Below are 27500 nucleotides of genomic sequence, written 5' to 3'. Positions count from 1 at the left end.
CTCAGTACCCCCTTACTTGTTGTAAGAGGCGACTAAATGGGGCAGTCCTTTGGATGAGACCACAAAAACCGAGGTCCCGTGTCACAGCAGGTGTGGCACGATAAAGATCCCTGCCTGCTCAATGGCCGTTAGCGCCGAGCATAGGCCTAAATTTTGCAGGCCTTCACCAGCAGTGGTGACGTCTCCATATGAGTGAAATATTCTCGAGAGGGACGTAAAATAATAATCAATCAATCTATTTTACCCAATTTATAGTGGACGGTATTTTTTCTCTGCTGGAAAGAAATTTATAAGCAAGTAGCATGGTCCTATTGTCCTTAAACCCCCTCCATATACAAAATGTGTATCCATTTCATAACATTACTACAGTCATAATTAAATTTTTAGAAATGTTCGGAAAACATCGGTAAGTTTTATTTAAACATTAATTTCCATGTTTTATTTATGGCAATATAGTCCCTGAAACATTCTGCTTTACTATTTTTCTGTGCATTTACATTTCTCCAGGTGCTCTGCATTCATCATTTTGCATTCACTGTTGACCAACCACTCATGTTTAAAAAGCATTCATCGTTTGTCCCCCTAGCGTTCCGTCGTCTGTCTTTCAATAATCGGAGTGAATAGTCATTCGGAATTCTTTTTAAAAGTGAATAGTCATTCGGAACTCTAAAGTGAATAGTCATTCAGAATTCTAAAGTGAATAGTCATTCGGAACTCTTAAGTGAATAGTCATTCGGAACTCTGAAATGAATAGTCATTCGGAACTCTAAAGTGAAAAGTCATTCGGAACTCTAAAGTGAATAGTCATTTGGAACTCGATCTTTATATTAAGGACGACAGACAAGAAACACATGAGTTAGAGTGGAAGAAACTTTCATATTATACATTAAAGGAAGGATTTTGAAGTACAAAATATCCGGAATATCAACTGTGAAAATGCTAAGAAAGCTGTGATCGGTTTACTCGGCAGTATGTTGCATCGAAACATCCTGAATTTTACATGACTGGTTACGTAGTTGGTCAGATAGTGGAGGTTTTTTCCAAACATTGAAATATTTTTATTTATGTACAGTGTAACTTGTACAGTGTAACTGATAATAAATTATGATTTGTATTTCCCGCTTTTAAATATAATTAAAACTTGATATATAAATATATGGGCTCAGTCACTGATTTTGTACACTTTATGTTAAGTCTGAATGCATGTTCAGTTTTTATTCATATTCTTTTACAATGCATCTTTTTCAACAGAGTTCAGGTTTAGATTTCTTGAATAAATTTCAAACTTAGTTTGAGTTTTCTTTTATTTGAACAGTCAAAATTTGAGTAAAATCTCTGACTTAGGCATACATGTCCAAGACCGAGTGTTATGTCGATATTGACGACATCGACAATGTCGTGTCGATATCGTTTCGATATCAACCATATGGAGTTTTTGTAATAGACTGAGATTTGTGAAATAATTAATATTGAAAATTTACCACAGCCTAACTATCATGTCGATATCGATGATATCGGCAATATCAGTTTGATATCGTATCGATATCGATAGTTGTATGGATTTTGTTGTTGAAGTCAATCATCATAAATTACGCTGGGTGTTTTGTCGATATCATCGATATCGACAAAACTGTTCCGATATTGTATCGATACCAATCGTGTTTCGTGAATTTATTAAGAATTCTGCCCGAGGTTCATGCAGATTTTTAGATTTAACTCCAAACAATGCATTCATTGTCCTAAATTTTTTTAGTAGGGATTCGACTGTTGCACCAACTGCTTACCAATCCTGATTCGATATCGACATGATATCGACGATATCGACAGTAATATAAACTTAATCAATTTAGAATGCTTAAACACATGCACATCTATAAAAAAAAACAGTGGCAAGGATGGTCATAAAAAACTTATAAATATCATGATTCGATATCGACTTGGTATCGACGATATCGACAGCAAGGGATACTTTGTTAATGCAAATTACCTAAACATCTGCACAATTCTCAGAATGATACAGGCAAGGACATGCACAACCATTTGTTTTACAATTGAGATTCGATATCGACACGATATCGTCGATATTAATAACAAGGGAATCTCAGTCAGTGTTAAATAAACAGACAAACAACAATGAAGAAATATAGTTGATAGAATGTCACAACAAAATCTTGAAATAGTAACGATTCGATATTGACGATATCGACAGTAAGGGGAACTCATTTAGTGCAACATAGCAAAATATATACACAAGTGTAAAGAAATATAGTAGCTAGGACAGTCATAACGAATTGTTTAACAATATTGATTCAATATCGACACGATATCGTCAGTAAAGGTATGTGATTATTAAAGTGGTACATATCGATATCGGTACAATGTCATGTTTGGTTTGTCGATATCGTATCTACATCGTGTCTTGGACATAAATCGACTTAGGTCCAAGCGTCGGCTTAAAATTTTATAATTTTCTTGTAGGAGTTATGAGTTTGATCACTGTTCGTTATCTTCACCTTGCATCCAGAAATCCAGGCCTGATTTACAAATTTTATTTATAGCACGAAACAGAAAAATGGTTCCATGACAATTGCTGCGAGTCTGTAAATTGCTGCGAGTCTGTAATTTGTGACATAAATGCCACGTTTTAATGTCCGTAGTAATACTTACACCTTTACCTACTAGTATATTTTACTGTGCATTTAGATATTATTATTATTTTAATATTCATTTATAAAGTGCAAAATTGCAAATAGTTTCTATGCACTGTACAATGTTTGTGCTAATAATCATTGATAATATACTAATAAAAGACCTGCAAGAGCTATAAAGGAAATGATAAAACAATAGAAAGAATTTAAATAAAACATGGTAGTAAAATGACAAAGTGGTCGACTTTGACTTGACAAGATACAATTGGCATACAGGTATTCGTATGCAGGATAAAAATTCAGTTTGCAAGAGCTTTCACATGGAATCCTTGATGTTACACTGAATTTTACATTCACAGGCCATATTCACGCTTGAACAAGAGTGTTTTTAGGTTCTTGCAGAATGCTCCATGTGCTTGAAGCTCTCGAAGTTCCAGTGGCAGTTTATTCCACAATTGTGGACCTAGTGTTTTTATGCAGTCGTAAAGTCCTAGAACGATTCAGATTTGTTTGCATGATAACCCTAAAATCATGATGGGATATATGTTTAGCATGGACAAATTAAGCTTCACAGATCAAACATATTTCTTACAGTGTTAGTGGTCTAAACTCATGGAGTCTCATGATTTCTGTTGACAGGTTAAGAGAGATCCACCTTCCAAACAACCAAGACAGGAGAAAACATGGATAGAGAATAAAATTAGTTCCAAAGTTATGGGGCAAATTGGAATGGAACTTCTCTGTGAAAGTACTGGATCCTATTTTTCACCAAAGGTTGCAGGAATTGCATGCTTGAGATCGGAGGTAATTGATATTTGTTGTTAAACACCATGTCCATTTCTGTCCACAAGGATTTCCTGACTCGCAGGCAAGGCTGAAAAAATATGTACATAAATTATTCAAACCACGATGAAAGAATGGACTTGTTTGTATGTGTATAAAACACGCATTGTTATATAGACACAGTGATATTTAGCTCTCTGTTGTAATAAGTGATATGCAAAAAAAAATTGATTTGGAAAATTTGGTATTTTGATTTTCATTTTGTCTAAAACAAATCATCTAAATGAAAGGTAAAAATAACGAAGAGTGATCAATTAATAATGAAGATAACAAACTATAAGCAATACATTAATATTAACGGCAAACTAACAACTCAACTTTATGACAAACGGGATGATTCCAGCTTCTCCATCGTCAGCTTTCCATATTTATGTAGCAATATTCCATTATCACCTGCATATGGTGTTTATATCTCTCAACTGATTCGATATGCAAGAGCTTGTTCTGCGTATAGTCAGTTTTTAGATTTAGGCAGGCTACAGACAAACAAGTTGATGTGCAGGAGTATTAACAGTCTCCTTTAAAGTCAGCATTTGGCATATTCTATGGTCGTTATAAAGATCTAGTTTGCAAGTACAACCTATCATTGGGTCAATTGCTGTTTGACCTGTTTCATACCAATTGCTAGGGTGTTCTTGGCGCACTGATTTTGACTGCGGATAACTCCGTTTACCTGATTAAGATATAAAGCTTACGGCGGGTGTGATCGGTCGACACGGGATGCTTACTCCTCCAAGGCATCTGAAAATAGGGTGGGGTCATACAAAAGTCTTCTGATGAAGAACCACTGGTTTAGAAAAGTTGAAATTTACATGAAAGCTTTCTGACATAGTGCATTTTTAAGTTTGTAGACCATTTTTGAACTAATATTCTAAGAGAATTGTGACGAAAATGTATCAGAAATGAACTAATTATACCCCCCGAATGAAGTTCGGGGGGGGGGGGGGTTATATAGGAAAATCACTCTTGTCTGTCTGTCTGTGCAGATTTGTGTCCAGGCCATAACTTCTTTGTTCTTTGACTTAGGCATACCATATTTAGCACACAGGTGGATCACCATGAGATGATGTGTCAGGTTTCTTCATGACCTCTATATGACCTGACCCTTGACCTCAAGGTCAAAATTAAATGTTGATTCTTTCTTTTTTTATCCCAAATGAAGTTCAAGATTAATCGTTGTACTTTTTTCATAAAGTCTTTATCAGGGAGACATAGAATTGACGACACATATGTTAATTTTGAAATGGCAAGTGTATTTATTATGCATGCTTTGCCAAAAAGTGTTAATTTTCTTCTTTTCCAGGATTCAAACAGGTTTTCCATTTCATTATATATTAATCTCATCCAATTTTTATTGTAACATTCTTCTTTATCGTAACATAAAAAAATGCCTAGACACTTGACCTCTTTACTTGTAACTCTAATACCAAAAACTTCTTCAAACTGATTTTTCAATCTTCCAAGCAAAATACATTCAGTTTTGTTGATATTAATTTTAAAGCCAGCGCTTTCACAGAATTTATTTATTTCATCTAGGGCATTTTTCATAGAAATTTCATTATTTACCACACCCGTTAAATCGTCTGCGTGCTGTATACTCTTTATTTCAGAATTATTTATCACAACACCATTAGTGCTGTTATTATGCCCCCCCCCCCCCCCCCCCCCTTGAAAAAGAGGGGGCATATTGTTTTGCAACTGTCGGTCCGTCGGTCGGTCGGTCTGTAGACCATGTGTTGTCCGCTCAATATCTTGAGAACCATTCACTTGATGATAATGATATTTCATATGTGGGTTAGTTATGAGTAGAAGAGGATGCCTATTGTTTTTCAGGTCAAAAGGTCAAGGGTCAATCTACTCTGGACATAGGAATATAATGTCCGCTCAATATCTTGAGAACCCTTTGCTTGAAAGACATCAAACTTGGCACACTGGTACATCCTAAGGAGTAAATGACCCCTATTGATTTTGAGGTCATATGGTCAAAGGTCAAGGGTCAAACTGGGCATAGGAATATACTGACCATTCAATGTCTAGAAAACCCTTTGCTTGACAGACATCAAACTTGGTACGCCAGTACATCTTTAGAAGAAGATGACCCCTATTGATTTTGAGGTCACATGGTCAAAGGTCAAGGGTCAAACTGGACATAGGAATATACTGTCCGTTCAATATCTCGAGAACCCTTTGCTTGACAGACATCAAACTTGATACACTGGTACATCTTCAAGAGAAGTTGACCCCTATTGATTTTGAGGTCACATGGTCAAAGGTCAAGGGTTAAACTTGACATGGGAATATACTGTCTGCTCAGTATCTTGAGAACATTTCGCTTGACAGACATCAAACTTGGTACACTGGTACATCTTCAGGAGTTGATGACCCTATTGATTTTTAGGTCACATGGTCAATCCACTCTTGACATAGGAAGATATTGTCTGCTCAATATTTTGAATTGATGATACTACTCTCAATTAAATGATGTGTGTGTGTATAACCCTTTTCAATTTTGCACCATGGGGGGGCATATGTGTTTTACAAACATCTCTTGTTTTATTTCATTCTAATCACTAAGATTTCTGTTACTAAAAGAAAAAGGAGGGCTGATAGGGGACACCCTTGTCTAATCCCCCTTGTCATCAAGCATATTTTAGAAAGTCATCCATTATTTTTCATTTTTAAAACTGGTTCTGTATATAGAATTTTAGTCCATTTGATAAAATTATTTCCTATTTATTCAACACTTTAAAAAGAAATTTCCATTTCACAGAATCGAATGCTTAATAGTAACATTTAGGGTATATTCAAATTTGTTCAAATTGTGGTTCCCAGAAGGTACGAGACGACAGAGAATCAATATCTCATGAATTATTTAAGGTTAATTTTTTCGTATATTGTACATTTCTTGGAACTACTTCTCTGAAAATCTGTTGTATTCAATATTTAAGTTAATCTGATCAAAGTATGTCAATCAGTATAATCGTACTAACAGAAAGATGAAGCATTAATTTCTCAGGACAACAATCGATGGAAACGTTAAAGGCTAAGGGTCATTCCCACTCTGGACATAGGAAGATACTCCCCACTCAATATCTTGAGAAACCTTTCCTTGACAGACATTAAACTTAGTACACTGATACATTGTGAGGAGTAGATGACCCCTATTGATTTTTAGGTCACATGGTCAAATAACTCTGGACATAGGACGATATTGTCTGGTCAATATTTATACCCCCCACAACTTGGGGGGGGGGGGGGGGGGATACTGGAATCGGGTTGTCCGTATGTCCGTCCGTCTGTAGACGCAATGGTTTCCGGGCTCTAAAGCATTATCCTTTCCAACTACTGTTGCCATATCATATATATGGACTACCGATGGGATGAAGATGTTCCCTATCGATTTTGGGGTCAAAAGGTCAAAGGTCAAGCGCACTGAACATCAAAGTAACAATATGGTTTCCGGGCTCTAAAGCGTTATCCTTTCCACCTACCGTCACCATATCATACATATGGACTACCCATGGGATGAAGATGTTCCCTATCGATTTTGGGGTCAAAAGGTCAAAGGTCAAGCGCACTGAACATCGAAGTAGCAATATGGTTTCCGGGCTCTGAAGCGTTATCCTTTCCACCTACCGTCACCATATCATACATATGGACTACCCATGGGATGAAGATGTTCCCTATCAATTTTGGGGTCAAAGGTCAAGCGCACTGAACATCGAAGTAGCAATATGGTTTCCGGGCTCTAAAGCGTTATCCTTTCCACCTACAGTCACCATATTATACATATTGACTACCCATGGGATGAAGATGTTCCCTATCGATTTTGGGGTCAAAAGGTCAAAGGTCACGCGCACTGGACATCGAAGTAGCAATATGGTTTCCATTTAAATTCTTTAACGGCTTTTTTCATCGCATGGAGATGCTGTGTTCCTAGTTTATACCCATTAACAACACCCTTTGGGAGATTGGGGTAAGCGGGGGGTATTCTTAGTGAGTATTGCTCACAGTACATCTTGTTTGAAATGGTTTGGCACTACTATCAATTAAATGATGCAGGTTTATAACCTTTTTCAATTTTGCACCATGGTGGGCATATGTGTTTTACAAACATTTCTTGTTTTGTTATTACATGTATATATTGATCCAGTCCAAATAAGGTGTAGATTATACAGCTTTGTGTTACTCTTAACATGTTTGTAGAGGTGTATTGTTTAAATGCAGGACTGTATTTGTTGTATTTGCAGATTATGTTCCTGTTCTTGGACATTACAAAAGATCACATCCAGGCCCTAGAAGAAGACAAATCTTTGGAAAGAATGAATGCCAAGATATCATACACAGAAACCTATGACATTCTAAAACCAGAGGATAGATCTAAATTTATGGATATTCTGTTATATTTTGCTGCTATCCAGAGCTGCAACTTCAATTCTCTACTCTAAATCAGGCTTGTAATTTGTTACTGTGGTCAGTTAATTACAATTATTCATAATTCTATGGTACATTGATTTAAGATGACCAGACAAATAACAACTATTTAACATGAATTTGTTTGACTTTTTAGCTTTTCTTGTCATCTTTTGTCTGGCATCTGTCCATAAACTTTAAACAGGTGCATCTTCTTCAGAACCACTGAACCAGTTTCAATTATACTTGGTACAAATCATCAAGTTTGCTCAAACGAAGGGTCATGTTCTCTTCAAATGAGAGATACATGTAATTAAAAATGTCAAAAATAGGGTGAGGTCATTTAAAAATCTTCTCAATAAGCACTGGGCCACAAAAGTTGCAATTTGCATGAAGTTATCCTGACATGGAGTAAAGTCAAGTTTGTGCAATTTATGGTTCCCCTAGGGTAGAGTGAGGTCACAATAGACTTTGTGATGCAGGATAAAAACTGAATGCATATTTAGAAAAAGCAGAAAAGGATGCAAGTCGTGAATTCCACAACCCCAGGGTTTTGACACTCGGACGGGTCACAATCATCTTATCTTAATGTTACCTATGTTATGTTATGTAAAGTCTTTCAATATAGGCACCTTTGGGGACATATATGTTAGTTTTAAGAACACATCTTGTTTTATACTGCTGCTGAACATTAGAGCTTAGATATACAAAATAGGATTTTTTTTTTAGATTTCAAAAGTTACTAGCCCCAAGTGATACTATTATATAAATATTGCATGTAGTTGAGGGTAACATTGAAAATTTTCACCCCGAGAAAACCATTGTCAACCGAGGCATAGCCGAGGTTGACAATGGTTTCTCGAGGGGTGAAAATTTCAATGTTACCCTCAACTACATGCAATATTTGTTTTATTATACTGAATGTTATGTAAACTGGAAAGCAGAAAAACTTACGTCTGTTGACATTTGATCAATCACTGTCATGCGATATTTCGTATTTCGATGCGGGTACTCGCGTTTATTACAAACGCTCAAACGACGTCGTCTAGCAATCTACGGCGAACCGTACGCGCATAAATTTGACGCATGTGATAATTTTTTATAATATCACCCGTTGTCAAGTACTGTTACCCGTTGCTAGATACTATCACCCTGGGGCACGTGTTTTTTTTGTTCTCAGAGGGTAACAATATGTTTTTTCAAATGCTTCTCGACCAATCAGGTTCGAGTATTTTACATGAAAGTATAATAATACCTAATACTCACTGACAGGTGATCGATAAAGCCTGCGAGTCTCATATTTTGTATGTAGAATTCTTATGGCAAGATTTTTCATATTATATCATGGTCTATGTGACTTTGACCTTCTCCCAGAAGAGAAAGGCCATGTTAATCATATTAGCATCAAGACATCCCCATGTCGTGTGAATTATGAGTGAAAAATTCTCGAAAAGGGCGTTAAACAAGATACAATCAATCTATATTTGGATTATTAACAAAACAGAAACCTTTTATAGTTTTGCCTACTCTTGGTTACTATGTTATAGCTTTCTCTACTTAGTTACTATGTTAACCTCACTTTAGTATTTATATGTACATGTAGCTTAATCATACGCCCGTCTTTAATATGTTGTGGTGATCATGTTTGTCCGTCTGACCGTCTGTCCCGCTTTGCTTCTGGCTCTTAACTTAAATACTATGAGACCTAGAATCATCAAACTGTTTTAGCCGATATATTTTGGTAGAGGATGGGTCGCACTCGGAAGTTAGGTCACTGTGACCTTTGATAAAGACAATATGGGCAAATATGGCAAAATCCTGTCCAACTCATAACTGGACAATTATTTGGTCCAGAATAATCATAGTCGGTTAATGTATCTGAGGAAGAAGGTGTGTCATGCCCTGTATCAAGGTCAGTGTGACCTCGAATTAAGATGTGGCGATATACGACACAATCTTTTTGGGGGTTCTTGTAGTTCTAAGCAACACACTTTGTCAGCCTAAATATTTTTTTTATTGGCCTGAACAATTTACATAAAATTAAGCAATGAATAGAAATATAATCAAATTCAATTGCAGTCATTTTTAGCTCACCTGAACCGAAGGTTCAAGTGAGCTATTCTGATCACATTTTGTCCGGCGTCCGTCTGTCTGTCTGTCCGTCTGTCTGTAAACTTTTCACATTTTCGACTTCTTCTCCAGAACCACTGGGCCAATTTCAACCTAACTTGGCCAAAAGCATCCTTGGGTGAAGGGCTTTCAAGTTTGTTCAAATGAAGGGCCATGTCCCTTTCAAAGGAGAGATAATCACAAAAATGCAAAAATAGGGTGGGGTCATTTAAAAATCTTCTTCTCAAGAACCACTGGGCCAGAAGAGCTGAAATTTACCTGAAAGCTTCCTGACATATTGCAGATTCAAGTTTGTTCAAATTATGGCCCCCGGTGGTAGGATGGGGCCACAAGGGGGGATCAAAGTTTTACATACAAATATATAGGGAAAAACTTTAAAAATCTTCTTCTCAAGAACCACTAAGCCAGAAAAGCTGAGATTTACATGAAAGCTTCCTGACATAGTGCAGATTCAAGTTTGTTCAAATCATGGCCCCCGGGGATAAAATGGGGCCCCAAGGGGGTATGAAAGTTTTACACACAAATATATAGGGAAAAACTTTAAAAATCTTCTTCTCAAGAACCACTAAGCCAGAAAAGCTGATTTTTACATGAAAACTTTCTGACATAGTGCAGATTCAAGTTTGTTCAAATCATGGCCCCCGGGGATAAGATGGGGCCCCAAGGGGAGGATCAAAGTTTTACATACAAATATATAGGGAAAAACTTTTAAAATCTTCTTCTCAAGAACCACTAAGCCAGAAAAGCTGAGATTTACATGAAAGCTTCCTGACATAATGCAAATTCAAGTTTGTTCAAATCATGGTCCCGGAGGTTGGATGGGGCCACAATAGGGGATCAAAGTTTTACATACAAATATATAGGAAAAATCTTCTTCTCAAGAACCATTGAACCAGAAAAGCTGATTTTTACATGAAAACTTTCTGACGTAGTGCAGATTCAAGTTTCTTCAAATCATGGGCTCTGGGGGTAGGATGGGGCCACAAGGGGGATCAAAGTTTTACATACAAATATATAGTTAAAACCTTTTTCTCAATAACCACTGAGTCAGAAAAGCTGATATTTACAAGAAAACTTTCTGACATAGTGCAGATTCAAGTTTGTTCAAATCATGGTCCCCGGGGGGTAGGATGGGGCCACAAGTGGGGGGGGGGGGTCAAAGTTTTACATACAAATATAGAAAAAAGCTTTAAAAGAACCATTGGGCCAAAGAAGTTGACATTTACATGAAAGCTTTCTGACATAGTGTAGATTCAAGTTTGCAAAGGGTAGTTTGGGCCATAATAGGGACCAAGGTTTTACATGCAAATATATATGGAAAGTCTTCAGATATGGGCCCAGGTGAGCGATGTGGCCCATGGGCCTCTTGTTTTTTTAAACTGACATTGTTTTAAATACCTTTTCAATTTGAAAACCCTTTTTCCATACTCCCAACATGCTGCCATTCAAACAATCAGTAGGATGTAAAGGTAAGCATATGGAAGACTACTAAAAATTGATGTTGTGGATGACTTTAATTTAGACATGATAATTTTACGGAATTTTCCATACTTGATGTATAATTAAACAATGAAAGGAATTTAATGATATGATCTCTTTAAAAATCCTGTTATCATCAATATTTGTAATTATGTGTATCCAGTTACATGTATGAATGCTATTTATTATGATTGTTGTCGTATTGCCCATCAGTAATGCAGAGCATTAAATATTACCATTCATTATGTGAGGCATATTGCCATTCATATTGTGAGGCATATTACCATTCATTATGTGAGACATATTACCATTTATTATGTGAGGCATATTGCCAGGCATATTACCATTCATTATGTGAGGGATATTGCCATTCATATTGTGAGGCATATTGCCATTCATTATGTGAGGCATATTGCCATTCATTATGTGAGACATATTACCATTCATTATGTGAGACATATTACCATTCATTATGTGAGGCATATTACCATTCTTCATGTGAGGCATTGTCAAGCCATGTTGAAGCGTGGGGTATGTGAGCAAGTTTTTCTTTCATTAGATCTGCGATCATTTACATTCAATAACAAGCATAGAAATATACTATACTACATAGGAGACCCAGTAGTGATTCCAGGATTTATGTATTGCGTTTTTTTTTAAATTGATGAAATGCGTGTTTACATCCGCATTTGTGCAATAAAGGTGTATAGCGCACTTGGTATGCAATTTCGCCTACATAAATACTTTTTTCTTGAATATCATTTTTTACAAATATTCTGCTATACCATGTCAGTTTATACTTCTGTTTACCCAAATTACTTAATAAAGATATCTATATGTTGATAGTATCTTTATTTGATGAGCGTAAACATCACTGTGATCATATAGAGTATATAGTAGATGTAACGTAATGGGCCTAAAAAATTGCAAACTGTTGCAAAAGGCCACCTTAAACCAGAAATAAAACACTGAAATTGTTTTACTTGAGTATGACTGTACATAAGTGCATTTGAGGAAATTTGGTTTAAGGTGGCCCTCTTGTCGAAAATGGATAATAAAAACCGTTCTCAAAATTTACCTTGAGATATAGCAGCCTGTCAAACGTTAAACCTTTAAACTTACATGCCTCGGTGGCCTAATGGTTTAGGTGCTCGGTAATCTAACACTTAAACCATACATTCCGAGTTGAAGTCCACTATTTTCCCAATTTTTTTTTTTTTTTTTTGCTTTTCATTTTTTGGATCGTGTGTGTTATAAATGTGATACATATATTATAACAAATATTAATCATTTTCATCATAACTTCCAATATTTGCAAGTTACGACTTAAAGTAAAGGAATTAATTTGGAGATCACTGTAGTTCCGTTTGTTTACACTAACATGTTCCTGTGTGCACAGGATTTTCAAACGTAATGTGGCTGACGAAAAGCTAAACAAATACTACAAGAAAAAGGGCACAAATGCACAGCATGTAATAAGTAAAAATAGGTCAAGGGAGGAAAAGAACTGTTATACAGTTTGACTTCTCAAGAGTAAATATAAAAACTCATGTAGCAACTGTCATATGATATTTAGGCAAAGCTAAACACTCGAATTATCAACCAACGGCAAATGAACTGATGAAATCTATTAAAGGTGCTGCAGTCATGTCAGAAAAAGACAGTCAGTTAAGTAATGCCACATGTAAAAGGGTTGGTGTGTAATTAATATGAATGCACCTATGAAAATATTGTACTGTCCATCATTCCAAATAGGAAAATGGTTTATTGATTAAAGAACAACTCATATAAATGTCAGTAATGATAAACTGCGGCAGTTAATCTTGGTTAACGAAACATCAAAAAACGTTGGCCTTATATCTAAATATAACACGCCAGTCTATTATTGGAAACCGGTGTTTTCCATTTAGATTTCTGAGTCGGCCTTTTCGTCAGCAAATGCGCTATACCTCTTTACAATAAATATTTGTTGTATGTTTTGCTTTTGCAGCTCTGTATACAATTCATCGATTATCCTGTACAATAAGTTTACTGAGTTTTAAATGTCACAAGTGAACAGAGCGACACAAACACAGTGATATATATATAGGAATGAAATTCGATATGGCGATAAACGGTGACCGGGGGATGCTTACTCCTCCTAGACACCTGATCACTCCTCTAGTATATCCAGGAGTATGTGTTTGACCAACTGTTCATTTTGCATTATTTGTGGGAGTGATTGATCACTGTTACAGTGTACGTTGTCGTCGTCAGGGCTCGGTTTAGAATAGGTCTTCAGTAAGCTTGTCGTAAGGTGCGACCTACACAGGCCGTAAGCACCGAACATAGGCTTAAATTTTGCAGCCTTGTGCCGGCAATGGTGATGTTTCCATGAAAGGTGAAGAAAACGAATAAGAAATAAAAATATATAGTTGGGCAAACATGGACCACTGGATATATCAGAGATGGGATCAGGTGTCTAGGAGGAGTTAGCATCCCCTGTCGACCGGTCACCCTCGCAGTGAGCCGTTTATCTTGATCAGATAAACGGAGTTATCCGTTGTCAAAATCAGTGTGCCAAGAACGGCCAAATAATCTATGAAACGCGTCAGACACCATTTGACCCAATGATAGGTTGTATTGACGAACTAGATCGTTATAACGACCATAGACTTTGCGAAATGCTGATTTCAATCGAGACTGTTGAAACCCCTGTACCATCAACTTGTTTGTCAGTAGCTTGCCTCGATTTAAAAACTTACTATACACAGAACAATCTCTTGCGTATCGAATCAGTTGAGAGATATAAACACCATATACAGGTGATAATGGAATATTGCTACATGGATATGGGAAGTTGACGATGGAGAAGCTGAAATCATCCCGTTTGTCATACAATTGAGTTGTCAGTTTGCCGTTAATGTCTACTTTCAATAAAATATCTAAGTAGGAAGCAGAAGTGGACGACTCTGTGGTGTATTTTATTTCGAGCTCACAGGGATATATCGAATCAAAATATGAATGAAAGTTATTGTTAATAGACAAAACGTCGATATATCTAAATGTCGAATTGAAGGCCACAGCAAGGGATTTTTTTCTTATCACGTAGAAGTTTATGAATAAGTTCTGCTTCATATGAATATAAAAACAGGTCCGTTAGCAAAGGAGCAACAATTCGTGTCCATGGAAATTTCAACAGACTGTTGGAAGACCTGATCACCAAAGACCACGAAGATATTGTCAATGAGGAACTCTGGCATATTTTTTATTTCAACTTCAAAGTACTTGTGCGTCGAATCAGAGTGGTGTTTAACATAGTAAGTTTGGGATGACTGATCACTAGATATGAATATTTCCTTTTTTGTTGAAGAAGCATTTAACTGTCTATGATGTCAAAAAGTCTATAACCTTTAATTTATCGTGAGGAATGGTCGTGTATAGTGTTGAAAAGTCGTAGGTTTTGATGTTATTGATTTGGGAAAAGTTTTGCGATTTCAAGTTTACTAAATGTTCTTAAAAATATTTCAGAATCCACATTTGATTAACACCACTTCTGGCATATACATGTAGTCGTACAGCAAGTTTGAAGTTTCTCCTTCACAGCTGTTAATATTTTTGTGAGGAGGAAAGATAGGGGCTTGGTAGAGCACTTACTGGATCCAGCAACGTATCTTTCTTTGTAAGGGTTTTTATGAAGTTTAGGAATCCAGTATAGGTACGATAACTCATATTCATTTGACCCATTGACTGGGATATTAAATGTGTCTAAAACTGAAGCATGGGTTTGAAGAATTTCATCTTTTGAGAGGGGAGTTGTATATAGTATAAGTACGATTACCAAAATTGAAAGTAATGCCAAGTTCGTTTAAAATACAGTTGTAATAATTAGCCTTATAAACAAAGACAATGTTGTTACAAGCTTTGTCAGCTGGAACCAAAACATACAATGTATTCCTCATGTAAACTATCTAATTCTTTAATCACTTCTGGTTTACTAAACATATTAGGATAGACAGTACATACTTTTTTTTTTTTTTTTAAATGTGTCTAATGCGGAATTTAAATATTCCTCTGATGCTTTTAACCCATTCTGATAATGTATCAAGTTCTTCTTTTTCAAATTTAGCCCATCGTCTGGCATAACCTCCGACATAATTCATAATAAAGATGAAGTTCTGTCGCCAATTTAAAGACAGGCTCTCTGTATTTAGGACCTTTCAGAATAAGTGATTTGAGGTCCTCATTTTCAACTATATCAACATCACCAGTAATGACATGTCCAGCTGGACTATGTATCAACATCACCAGTAATGACATGTCCAGCTGGACTATGGTTGAAAGATGAAGAACATTCCAGATTTTAAATGTTGAACAGAGTGACAAAAACAACACAATTTACTTGCTATTTAGAAATGTTCATTGTAAATTTATTGTAGATATCGACACACATTCCATCAATTTTAAAACAAAACAATTAAAAATATATATTATGGAACAACTGAATAAACCATGAGAACCAAGCATGTACACGTTCATTGGTTCTGAATATCATCAAAAGTACACAATGTAAAAAATTATATATATCAATTGCTAAATATACTACTGCATACAATTTTATTCCACTTCTATTTTTAAAAATTCAAATCCAATAAATAATTATTCAATATATAAAAACCATATACAATTGAAATAGCTATTATCATTACTGTACATGTATATGGCGTCTGATCTGATTTGTACAATTATCCTAAACGCATGTAAACTAAACTAAAACAAAGAACAATGATTACATAAATAAATTGCTATGAAACATGATACGCCCACCAGATGTTTATTAACTGTAATGCATGACACAAAATCACGTAAGCCTTATTTGGTACAAAGCTCTGCTCTAAGGTCTGAGATAAAAGCAAGATCAATCCTTACAAGCTTTTAAGGTGTCTATTGCACATTGCATTTGACTTGTCAAAACATCTATTGACTTTGTTGAAATAACTTCAGAAATACTTCAAAACATATTTTCATTTTTTTCAACATGCATTTAGATTATTTCTTTCACATGGTATGAATTACTTATTTTAGGTTGTATAAAAATGCCCCAATTATTCCCATAGCCTTGTTACATTAAACTCGATCAATAGCACAGTATCAGATGATCTAATCAGATGCATCTCCTTGATGTAATAATAATTTATTAGACACTGCATTACTCTCTTAAATATATAGGGATTACTTCCCTTACAACGAAGTTATTTTAAATAAATACCATTCTAAAAAAGTTTTATAATGACCCTACTTTAAGCTGCAATTTACATTTCCCTACAGATGCACACATTTATAAAGTGGTTTTCTTTTTATTCTGGACTCCAAAAAGGGTTATGCCATATATGACACAACATCTTAATCATAGGTCACAGTGACCTTGATTTAGGCCGCGACAAAGTTTGGTGATTGTAGACCAAATAATTGTTGAGTTACTAGTCAAACAGGATTTTGCCATATTTTGTTGTGTCGCCTTAATCAAAGATCACAGTGACCTAATTCAAAATGCGACCCACCCTCTGTCCAAGATGTATCTTCTGACAAAGTTTGATGATTCTTGGTCTCATAGTATTTAAGATATGAGCCAGAAACGAAGCAGGACAAACGATCGCAAGGACAGATACGATCGCCATAACATATTTCGTCTTAGACGGGCGTATAAAAGACATAGAATAATACTAAAGTTAACAATAAACAATAGTAATTAAATTAGAGTAATCACTGAACCAAAACCGTGAAGAAGAAATATTACATGTAGCCCTCATTGAACCAGAATGGCATAATACATTTTAATTTATAAAAGTAATGTGAGATTTTGTGAGGTTGTAATGACAATCATCTATGAAATTCTGAGATCCATAGGACAGTGCTATTAACATTCAGTTAAAAATTTGTATTGAAGTTTGGAAGAAAAGCACTCAATTTTTATCTTTCCCACCAATATCTCCCTCAGCAAATAGGTCTCGCACTCCATTAAAAAACTTGATGCCCATTACTAAAGGATATTTTGTATCAAGTTTGGTTGAAATTGGCTGAATGATTCCTGAGAGAAATACTGTAGAAGTACTTTTTTCCGCGCGGTATTAATTTACGCTATGTACGCGGTCAAAAATTTTCCGCGGAAATTTATCCCAGCATACTTAAAGTAAATGAAGTACATTAAGTGGCAATCTAAGAAATCCGCCCAATTTTCTACCCGCGGAATAAACAGAAATTGTGATTCCGCGGACTTAAGAACCCGTGGAAAAAAGTACGTTTACAGTATTCGATTTTTTCCCTGTAAATTCCACCAGTGGCCCATTGTAAGTCCTTGGGAATAAGGTATCAATAAACTTGAAAGTAAACTTCGTAAAAAAGCTTCTTTGTAATTATTGGCATTCTAGTGCAGTGGTTCTTGAAAAAAATTTAAAAGACACACATCAAATGTGCTTTTTTTTCATACCCCCCACCTTTCTCAAAAGGACATGACCATTCATTTAAACAAAGTTAATTCCTTTTACAAAAAGGGTATTTTGTACCACGTTTGATTCAAATTTAAATTGGTCAAAGTTTGCTTAAATTCAAAATAGTCCCCGTCACATAGATCATGGTATAATATCAAAGGCCTTGCCATAACAATTCTATATACAAAATATAACAGACCCACAGGCCTTCTTGTTCACTTGAGTAGTAGTAAAAAATATCACTTGGGAATATTAACTTAGAAATTTAAAAAGAAAAAATCCTACTGTGTATCTAAGGTATAAAATTCTAATGTTCAGCAGCAGTATAAAACAAGATGTTCTCTTAAAACTTAAATGTTCCTGAAAGTACCCATACTGATGAAAGACATAATATATGTAAAATTAAAATGAGATGATTAATTTGGACCCATCCTTAAGTCAAAACCCTAGAGTTGTGCAATTCAGGACTTATACCCTTTTTTTTTTTTTCTTCTTCTTTTCTACATATGCACCCAGTTTCAATCCTGCATCAGCAAACCTATTGCGACCTCACCCTACTCGGGGAGGGGGGGGGGGTAAATAAACTTGAATTTTCTCTATATCAGGATAATTTCATACTAATTGCAACTTAATGGCCCAGTGTGCTTCATGAGAAGAAGGCTTTTAAACGACCATCCTATTTCTACCTTTGTTGAATATTTCCCCATTTGAAAGGAACATGATCCTTCATTTCAATAAACTTGTATTCCCTTCACCCAAGGATGATTTGTGCTTCCCATTCACCCAAGGATGATTTGTGCCAAGTTTGATTGAAACTGGTCCAGTGCTTCTGAAGAAGATGAAGGTGAAAAGTTTACAGACAGATGGTGAACAGAAAGATGAGCTAAAAAGTCAAACAATTGCATGTTTAATAGTTGTTGCAGATCAATATATTACATATACAGAACTAGCTGTTATTTGTCTGGTCATCTTAAATCAAATGTACCATAGAATTATGAATAATTGTAATTAACTGACCACAGTAACAAATTACAAGCCTGATTTAGAGTAGAGAATTGAAGTTGCAGCTCTGGATAGCAGCAAAATATAACAGAATATCCATAAATTTAGATCTATCCTCTGGTTTTAGAATGTCATAGATTTCTGTGTATGATATCTTAGCATTCATTCTTTCCAAAGATTTGTCTTCTTCTAGGGCCTGGATGTGATCTTTTGTAATGTCCAAGAACAGGAACATAATCTGCAAATACAACAAACGCAGTCCTGCATTTAAACAATACACCTCTACAAACATGTTAAGAATAACACAAAGCTGTATAATCTACACCTTATTTGGACTGGATCAATATATACATGTAATAACAAAACAAGAAATGTTTGTAAAACACATATATCGATTTGATATATCCCTGTGAGCTCGAAATAAAGGACACCACAGAGTCGTCCACTTCTGCTTCCTACTTAGATATTTTATTGAAAGTAGACATTAACGGCAAACTGACAACTCAACTGTATGACAAACGGGATGATTTCAGCTTCTCCATCGTCAACTTCCCATATTTATGTAGCAATATTCCATTATCACCTGCATATGGTGTTTATATATCTCAACTTATTCGATATGCAAGAACTTGTTCTGGGTATAGTAAGTTTTTAAATCGAGGTAAGCTACTGACAAACAAGTTGATGGTACAGGGATTTCAACAGTCTCGATTGAAGTTAGCATTTCGCAAATTCTATGGTCGTTATAACGATCTAGTTCGTCAATATAACCTCGCATTGGGTCAAATGCTGTCTGACGTGTTTCATACCGATTGTTAAGCCGTTCTTGGCACACTGATTTTGACTACGGATAACTCTGTTTACCTGATCAGGATATGGGGCTCACGGGGTGTGTGACCGGTCAACAGGGGATGCTTACTCCTCCTAGGCACCTGATCCCACCTCTGGTGTGTCCAGAGGTCCGTGTTTGCCCAACTATCTATTTTGTATTGCTTGTAGGAGTTATGAGATTGATCACTGTTCGTTATCTTCACCTTGCATTAGCCCCACCCCACTTCCAGCAGCCACAATGTGAAGAAATGAGAATTTGCCCTATCTGGCAATGCCAGTACATTAAAATGACTAAACATGGTTCTGTTATTCGAGAGAAAAATAATTTTTCCTATACATTGTATACCCAAATATTTGTATGTAAAACTTGAGCCCTCTACTGTGGCCCCACCCTACTTCTGGGGACCACAGTAGGTGGTGCTTGCAAATTAATATGACTAATCATGATTCTGTTGTTCTTGTGAAGAAGATTTTCAATATTTTCCCTATCTGAATATAAACTTTAATCTCATATTGTGGACCCACCCTACCCCAACAGTCATGATTTTGAACAGACTTGGATCAAATTTACACTATGTCAGGAAGCTATCGTTTAAGGTAGTGTTTGCATGGGTCATTGAAAATTAATGAATCTATGAATTTTTTTATAATATATTTTTACATATTTTGTAGTTATCATAATTATATGGTTTTCAATTTAAACAATACTTTATTATGTATGAAACATAAAAAGATTAGGCAGCAGGCTTGCAGCCTATATAAGCCTTCTCCAAAACTGTGCCTTGTGACGTCGATACCTGCAATGTCTTTATTTTTTCTCCTTTCAAACCAAGTGATTATGAAACGACAACAAAACTTGCTTATTTTTCATATAAGAAATAACTGAACTAATTGAGAAAAAGATATTAACAGCAAGTGTTGCATTTCAGAATACACAGTTTTTGATTTCTCCTAACACCCACGTTACATAGTAGCATTTTAGATTTATGTGCACTAACACTATATACAGGTTATGAAATTCATAGCATTATATATCATGATTTTAATAGGCCTCGCAGTTTACGTGCTGAAAATTAACAGGGGGTGGGGTGGGGTATGTATCATGGAGACTTAGGGCCTAATGACTATTATTTAAAAGATAATTAAAACATAAGGGATTTTGCATTTGTATTGTATTTGATTTGTATATTTCCAAACATATTTTCACTTTACCCTGTGTCTGGTTATAGCTGACAAGTCTTTGTTTCCATCGTCTGTCATTATTACTGATGCTTAAGCACTTAACGCATTCCAGAATCGGAAACGAAAATAGTCTCTTTTTAGATACTACATGAAAAAACCACGTGATGCCTTGCAATCACTACCTTAAGTTTCCACTTTTTCTGGTCCAGTGATTTTAAATATATAAATTACCATCCTATTTTACGGGTTTTTCATTAACTCCCGTTTAAAAAGAATATGACTCCTGTGGGGATCCAGGTTAGAATAGGTCCTCAGTACCCCTTGCTTGTCGTAAGAGGCAACTATATGGGGCGGTCCTTTGGATGAGACTGCAAACACCGAGGTCCCGTGTCACAGCAGATGTGGCATGATAAATATCCCTCCTTGCTCAAAGGCAATAAGAGCCAAGCATAGGCCTAAATTTTGCAGACCTTCACTAGCAATGGTGACGTCTTCATATAAGTGAAAAATTCTCGAGAGGGATGCTAAACAATGTACAATCAATCAATCAATCAATCCTTATTTGCACAAACTTGAATCTTCTTTACCCAAGGATAATTTGTGTCAAGTTTGATTGAAGTGGTTCTGAAGAACGACAGGTGATCAATCCAATGCATCGACAGCCTCAGAGTCGACTCGTCCACGACTTTCAATGAAGTAGGGTATAAATAGCACCATCTAATGAGTTTTAATTCCGAATCATGAAAGTATGGTAGGACAAAATGTCCATGCACAAGTATTATGCTTCACCATATATCTGGAATTTCAAGATCACAAACTAGGAACACGACACATCGGCTTGAGGAAATTATCCATAAATGCTTCAAAAGTCGTGGGAGCATAAAGGTTCAAGATGAATGGTCACTATTCATGGTACCCAAAACATATCCATGAGATGGTGTCAAATAACAAAAGCCTATCATAAAAGACCATGGTACCAAAAACATATCCATGAGATGGTGTCAAATAACAAAAGCCTATCATAAAAGACAACAAGAGGCCCATGGGCCACATCGCTCACCTGAGTCACCTTGGCCCATATCTGAAGACTTTCCATATATATTTGCATGTAAAACCTTAGTCACTATTATGGCCCAAACTACCCTTTGCAAACTTGAATCTACACTATGTCAGAAAGCTTTCATGTAAATGTCAACTTCTTTGGCCCAATGGTTCTTGAGAAGAAGATTAAAAAGCCTTTTCCTATATTTGTATGTAAAACTTTGACCCCCCCCCCCCTTGTGACCCCATCCTACACCCCGGGGGCCATGATTTGAACAAACTTGAATCTGCAGTGTCAGAAAGTTTTCTTGTAAATATCAGCTTTTCTGATTCAGTGGTTATTGAGAAAAAGATTTTAACTATATATTTGTATGTAAAACTTTGATCTCCCTTGTGGCCCCATCCTACCCCCGGGGCCATGATTTGAACAAACTTGAATCTGCACTATGTCAGAAAGTTTTCATGTAAAAATCAGCTTTTCTGGCTCAGTGGTTCTTGAGAAGAAGATTTTTCCTATATATTTGTATGTAAAACTTTGATCCCCTATTGGGGCCCCATCTTATCCCCAGGGGCCATGATTTGAACAAACTTCAATAGAATAGTCGAAAATGTGAAAAGTTTAACAGAAGACAGACAGATGACGGACAAAAAGCGATCAGGAAAGCTCACTTGAGCTTTCAGCTCAGGTGAGCTAAAAAAGTAACTACCTGTACACAATTTGTAACAGGGGTCAATAAAGATCATTCTTTTGAAGTCTTGAAAAATGTTGGACATCTTTTCCCTCATATTGCTTACATGAAGTATTCCGGTATATATGCACCACATGAGGATGTAAATTAACTTGTTTGTTGTTTAATTATTTGCACAAAGCAAGCATAGAATTATTTAGTTCATTTCTGATACATTTTCATCATAATTCTCTTAAAATATTAGTTCAAGTCTACAAACTTAAAACTGCACTATGTCAGAAAGCTTTCATGTAAATTTCAACTTTTCTAAACCAGTGGTTCTTCAGAAAAAGATTTTTGTATGACCCCACCCTATTTACAGATGCCTTGGAGGAGTAAGCATCTCCTGTCGACCGGTCACACCCGCCGTAAGCTCTATATCTTAATCAGGTAAACGGATTTATCCTTAGTCAAAATCAGCGTGCGAAGAACAGCCTAACAATCGGTATGAAACAGGTCAAACAGCAATTGACCCAATGATAGGTTGTACTTGCAAACTAGATCTTTATAACGACCATAGAATTTGTCAAATGCTGACTTTAAAGGAGACTGTTAAAATTTCTGCACCATCAACTTGTTTGTCAGTAGCCTGCCTAAATTTAAAAACTGATTATATGCAGAACAAGCTCTTGCATATTGAATCAGTTGAGAGATTTTATCAGGTGATAATGGAATATTGCTACATAAATATGGAAAGTTAAGAATCTGGAACCATCCCATCTGTCATAAAGTTGAGTCATTAGTTTGCCGTTAATATTAATGTATTGCTTATAGTTTGTTATCTTCATTATTAATTGATCACTCTTCGTTATTTTTACCTTTCATTTAGATTTGTTTTAGACAAAATGAAAATCAAAATACCAAATTTTCCAAATCAATTTTTTTTGCACATCACTTATTACATGTACAACAGAGAGCTAAATAGCACTGTGTCTATATAACAATGTGTGTTTTTTTGAGTATACAAACAAGTCCATTCTTTCATTGTAGTTTGGATATTTATGTACATATTTTTTAAGCCTTGCCTGTGAGTCAGAAAATGCTTGAGGACAGAAATGAGCATGGTGTTTAACAACAAATATCAATTACCTCTGATCTCAAGCATACAATTCCTGCAACCTTTGGTGAAAAATAGGATCCAGCACTTTCACAGAGAAGTTCCATTCCAATTTGCCCCATAACTTTGGAACTAATTTTATTCTCTATCCATGTTTTCTCCTGTCTTGGTTGTTTGGAAGGTGGATCTCTCTTAACCTGTCCAAAGAAATCATGACACTCATGAGTTTAGACCATTAACACTGTAAGAAATAAGGTTGATCTGTGAAGTTTAATTTTTCCATGCTAAACATATATCCCATCATGATTTTAGGGTTATCATGCAAACAAATCTGAATCGTTTTAGGACTTTACGACTGCATAAAAACACTAGGTCCACAATTGTGGAATAAACTGCCACTGGAACTTCGAGAGCTTCAAGCACATGGAGCATTCTGCAAGAACCTAAAAACACTCTTGTTCAAGCGTGAATATGGCTTGTGAATGTAAAATTCAGTGTAACATCAAGGATTCCATGTACAAGCTCTTGCAAACTGAATTTTGTTCCAGCATAAGAATACCGGTATGCCAATTGTATCTTGTCAAGTCAAAGTCGACCACTTTGTCATTTTACTAACCATGTTTTATTTAAATTCTTTCTATTGTTTTATCATTTCCTTTATAGCTCTTGCAGGTCTTTTATTAGTATATTATCATTGATTATTACCACAAACATTGTACAGTGCATGGAAACTATTTGTAATTTTGCACTTTATAAATGAATATTAAAATAATAATAATATCTAAATGCACAGTACAATATACTAGTAGGTAAAGGTGTAAGTATTACTACTGACATTAAAACGTGGCATTTATGTCACAAATTACAGACTCGCAGTAATTTACAGACTCGCAGCAATTGTCATGGAACCATTTTTCTGTTTCGTTCTATAAATAAAATTTGTAAATCAGGTCTGGATTTCTGGATAAGATTTTAAGCCGACGCTTGGACCTAAGTCGAGTTATGTCCAAGACACGATGAAGATACGATATCGACAAACCAAACATGACATTGTACCGATATCGATATGTACCACTCTAATAATCACATACCTTTACTGACGATATCGTGTTGTTATTGAATCAATATTGTTAAACAATTCCTTATGACTGTCCTAGCTACTATATTTCTTTACACTTGTGTATAAATTTTGCTATGTTGCACTAAATGAGTTCCCCTTACTGTCGATATCGTCAATAACGTATCGATATCGAATCGTTACCGTTTCTTTGTCAATGTCGTCGATATTGACATTACACTCGGTCTTGGGCATGTATACCTAAGTCAGAGATTTTACTCAAATTTTGACTGTTCAAATAAAAGAAAACTCAAACTAAGTTTGAAATTTATTCAAGAAATCTAATCCTGAACTCTGTTGAAAAAAATGCGCTGTAAAAGAATATGAATAAAAACTAATAAACATGCATTCAGACTTAACATAAAGTGTACAAAAACAGTGACTGAGACCATATATTTATATATCAAGTTTAACTAAACATGCATTCAGACTTAACATAAAGTGTACAAAATCAGTGACTGTGACCATATATTTATATATCAAGTTTTAATTATATTTAAAAGAGGGAAATATTAATCATAATTTATTATCAGTTACACTGTACAAGTTACACTGTACACTGTACATAAATAAAAATATTTCAATGTTTGGAAAAAAACTCCACTATCTGATTAACTACGTAACCAGTCATGTAAAATTCAGGATGTTTCGATGCAACATACTGCCGAGTAAACCGATCACAGCTTTCTTAGCATTTTCACAGTTGATATTCCGGATATTTTGTACTTCAAAATCCTTCCTTTGATGTATAATATGAAAGTTTCTTCCACTCTAACTCATGTGTTTCTTGTCTGTTGTCCTTAATATAAAGATCGAGTTCCAAATGACTATTCACTTTTAAAAAGAGTTCCGAATGACTATTCACTTTAGAGTTCCGAATGACTTTTCACTTTTAAATAGAGTTCCGAATGACTATTCATTCCGAATGACTATCACTTTTACAAGCCTCATGGTTGAGTGGAGTATACATTACGTCACCTTTACAAGCTTTATGGTTGAGTGGAGTATTCAACATTACCTCACTTTTACAAGCTTTATGGTTGAGTGGAGTATTCAACATTACCTCACCTTTACAAGCTTTATGGTTGAGTGGAGTATTCAACATTACCTCACCTTTACAAGCTTTATGGTTGAGTGGAGTATACATTACGTCACCTTTACAAGCTTTATGGTTGAGTGGAGTATTCAACATTACCTCACTTTTACAAGCTTTATGGTTGAGTGGAGTATTCAACATTACCTCACCTTTACAAGCTTTATGGTTGAGTGGAGTATTCAACATTACCTCACTTTTACAAGCTTTATGGTTGAGTGGAGTATAAAACATTACCTCACTTTTACAAGCTTTATGGTTGAGTGGAGTATAAAACATTACCTCACACATCATTACCAGCTGGGGAGCATCTGTACCTGGTGAAAACAATGACTGCAGAAAACATACATCTGATTCACAGCCAATGATGTTCTTCCCAAGTTTTCTTTCTACTTTTCTTTGCTGCCTGAAACAAATATGCATCATATCATCAGTGACTTTTTAAGACCCATTTTAGGTCCGAATATCGGCCCTTTCCCCTCCCAAAAATTACCAATATTTTCCCAATTTAACTTGCACTTTTCTCAATAATAAAAACTGGCGAAAAACACATTTGTTAAAAAATAAGTTCAATGTGAATCGCTTACGACATGACAAAGATGCATCAAATTTAGATGAATTGGAAAGAATAGTCGAAAATAATAGAAGAATGACATCAATTTGTGTTTGATTTCTTGTTTGATATGATATATTTAGCATATTTACAATATTGACTAGGTTTTCCCAATTTGATCAAAATGTTGGCAATTTTTCTCTATTCGAAAGCCACAGGACCATTTTGAACAAGAGGCCCACATGCAGGCCTTATCGGTCATCTGAATTCTAGTGAAAAAGTATCACTACTTCCAAGGGCTATGAAATCTAGAAAAAAAAATTCTGTTCTGAATATCTAAGCTAAATTCTAATGTTCAGCAACAGCATAAAACAAGATGTGATCTTAAAACTTCACTGTCCTCACTGATGAAAGGCTTTAAATAATAGGTGTACATATTAACATTAAAACATCTGCAAGTATGCATTTGGATTTTATACAGTATCAGCAAACTTACATATTAATGCTATATACTAAGTTTGGCCCTACTCTGGGGTCAGAACCCTTACCCTGGGGATCATTAAATTTACAATTTTGGTAAAAGACTACTTGCTCTATCCATTTAGTTTCAATTTAGTATAAATAGCACTAAAGAAGATGTTATTCAAGTGTTTTACACATAAGCACTATATAACAAGTTTGGCCCTGCCCTGGGGTCAGAACCCCTACCCCCGGGATCATGAAATTTACAATTTTGGTAGAGGACTTCCTGCTCTTCATCACCATGCATTTAGTTTTTCTTACACGTGTGTGGTTCTTGAGAAAAAGATTTTTGAAAATTGGTCAATTTTGGGCAGTTTTTGCCCCACCCCTAGGGCCCCAGGGGTGCAGGAGTCCTGAAATTTACAACTTATGTCCCCCTTGTCCCACTGATGCT

At 35.6% G+C, this 27500-nt stretch overlaps 2 protein-coding genes across 8 annotated transcripts in view; one reads left to right on the top strand and one right to left on the bottom strand.

Annotated features, from left to right (window-relative positions):
- The window catches only part of LOC125661261 (uncharacterized), a 49296-nt gene extending 36942 nt beyond the window's left edge, over nt 1-12354 (top strand). For 2 of the 6 annotated variants that reach the window (XM_056146461.1, XM_048893231.2), the window contains exons 12-13: nt 3288-3452; nt 7742-12354. In XM_056146461.1, coding sequence (XP_056002436.1) covers nt 3288-3452; nt 7742-7939 — 363 coding nt within the window. In that variant the 3' untranslated portion in view covers nt 7940-12354. Of the gene's footprint in view, nt 407-507; nt 3453-7741 lie in introns of those variants that run through there. The other 4 variants (XM_056146463.1, XM_056146464.1, XM_048893228.2 and 1 more) reach the window with 4 other exon arrangements.
- A 3535-nt stretch (nt 12355-15889) lies between these two features.
- Nucleotides 15890-27500, bottom strand: part of LOC125662686 (uncharacterized) — a 25950-nt gene continuing 14339 nt past the window's right edge. For both annotated transcript variants that reach the window (XM_056146467.1, XM_056146468.1), the window contains 3 exons: nt 26314-26437; nt 23854-24018; nt 15890-19220 (listed from right to left, as the gene is read on the bottom strand). In XM_056146467.1, coding sequence (XP_056002442.1) covers nt 19023-19220; nt 23854-24018; nt 26314-26437 — 487 coding nt within the window. In that variant the 3' untranslated portion in view covers nt 15890-19022. The remainder of the gene's footprint in view (nt 19221-23853; nt 24019-26313; nt 26438-27500) is intronic.

This window comes from Ostrea edulis, chromosome 8, assembly GCF_947568905.1.
Source record: "Ostrea edulis chromosome 8, xbOstEdul1.1, whole genome shotgun sequence".
Taxonomy (NCBI): domain Eukaryota; kingdom Metazoa; phylum Mollusca; class Bivalvia; order Ostreida; family Ostreidae; genus Ostrea; species Ostrea edulis.
This window is presented reverse-complemented; position numbering and strand designations above follow the sequence as displayed.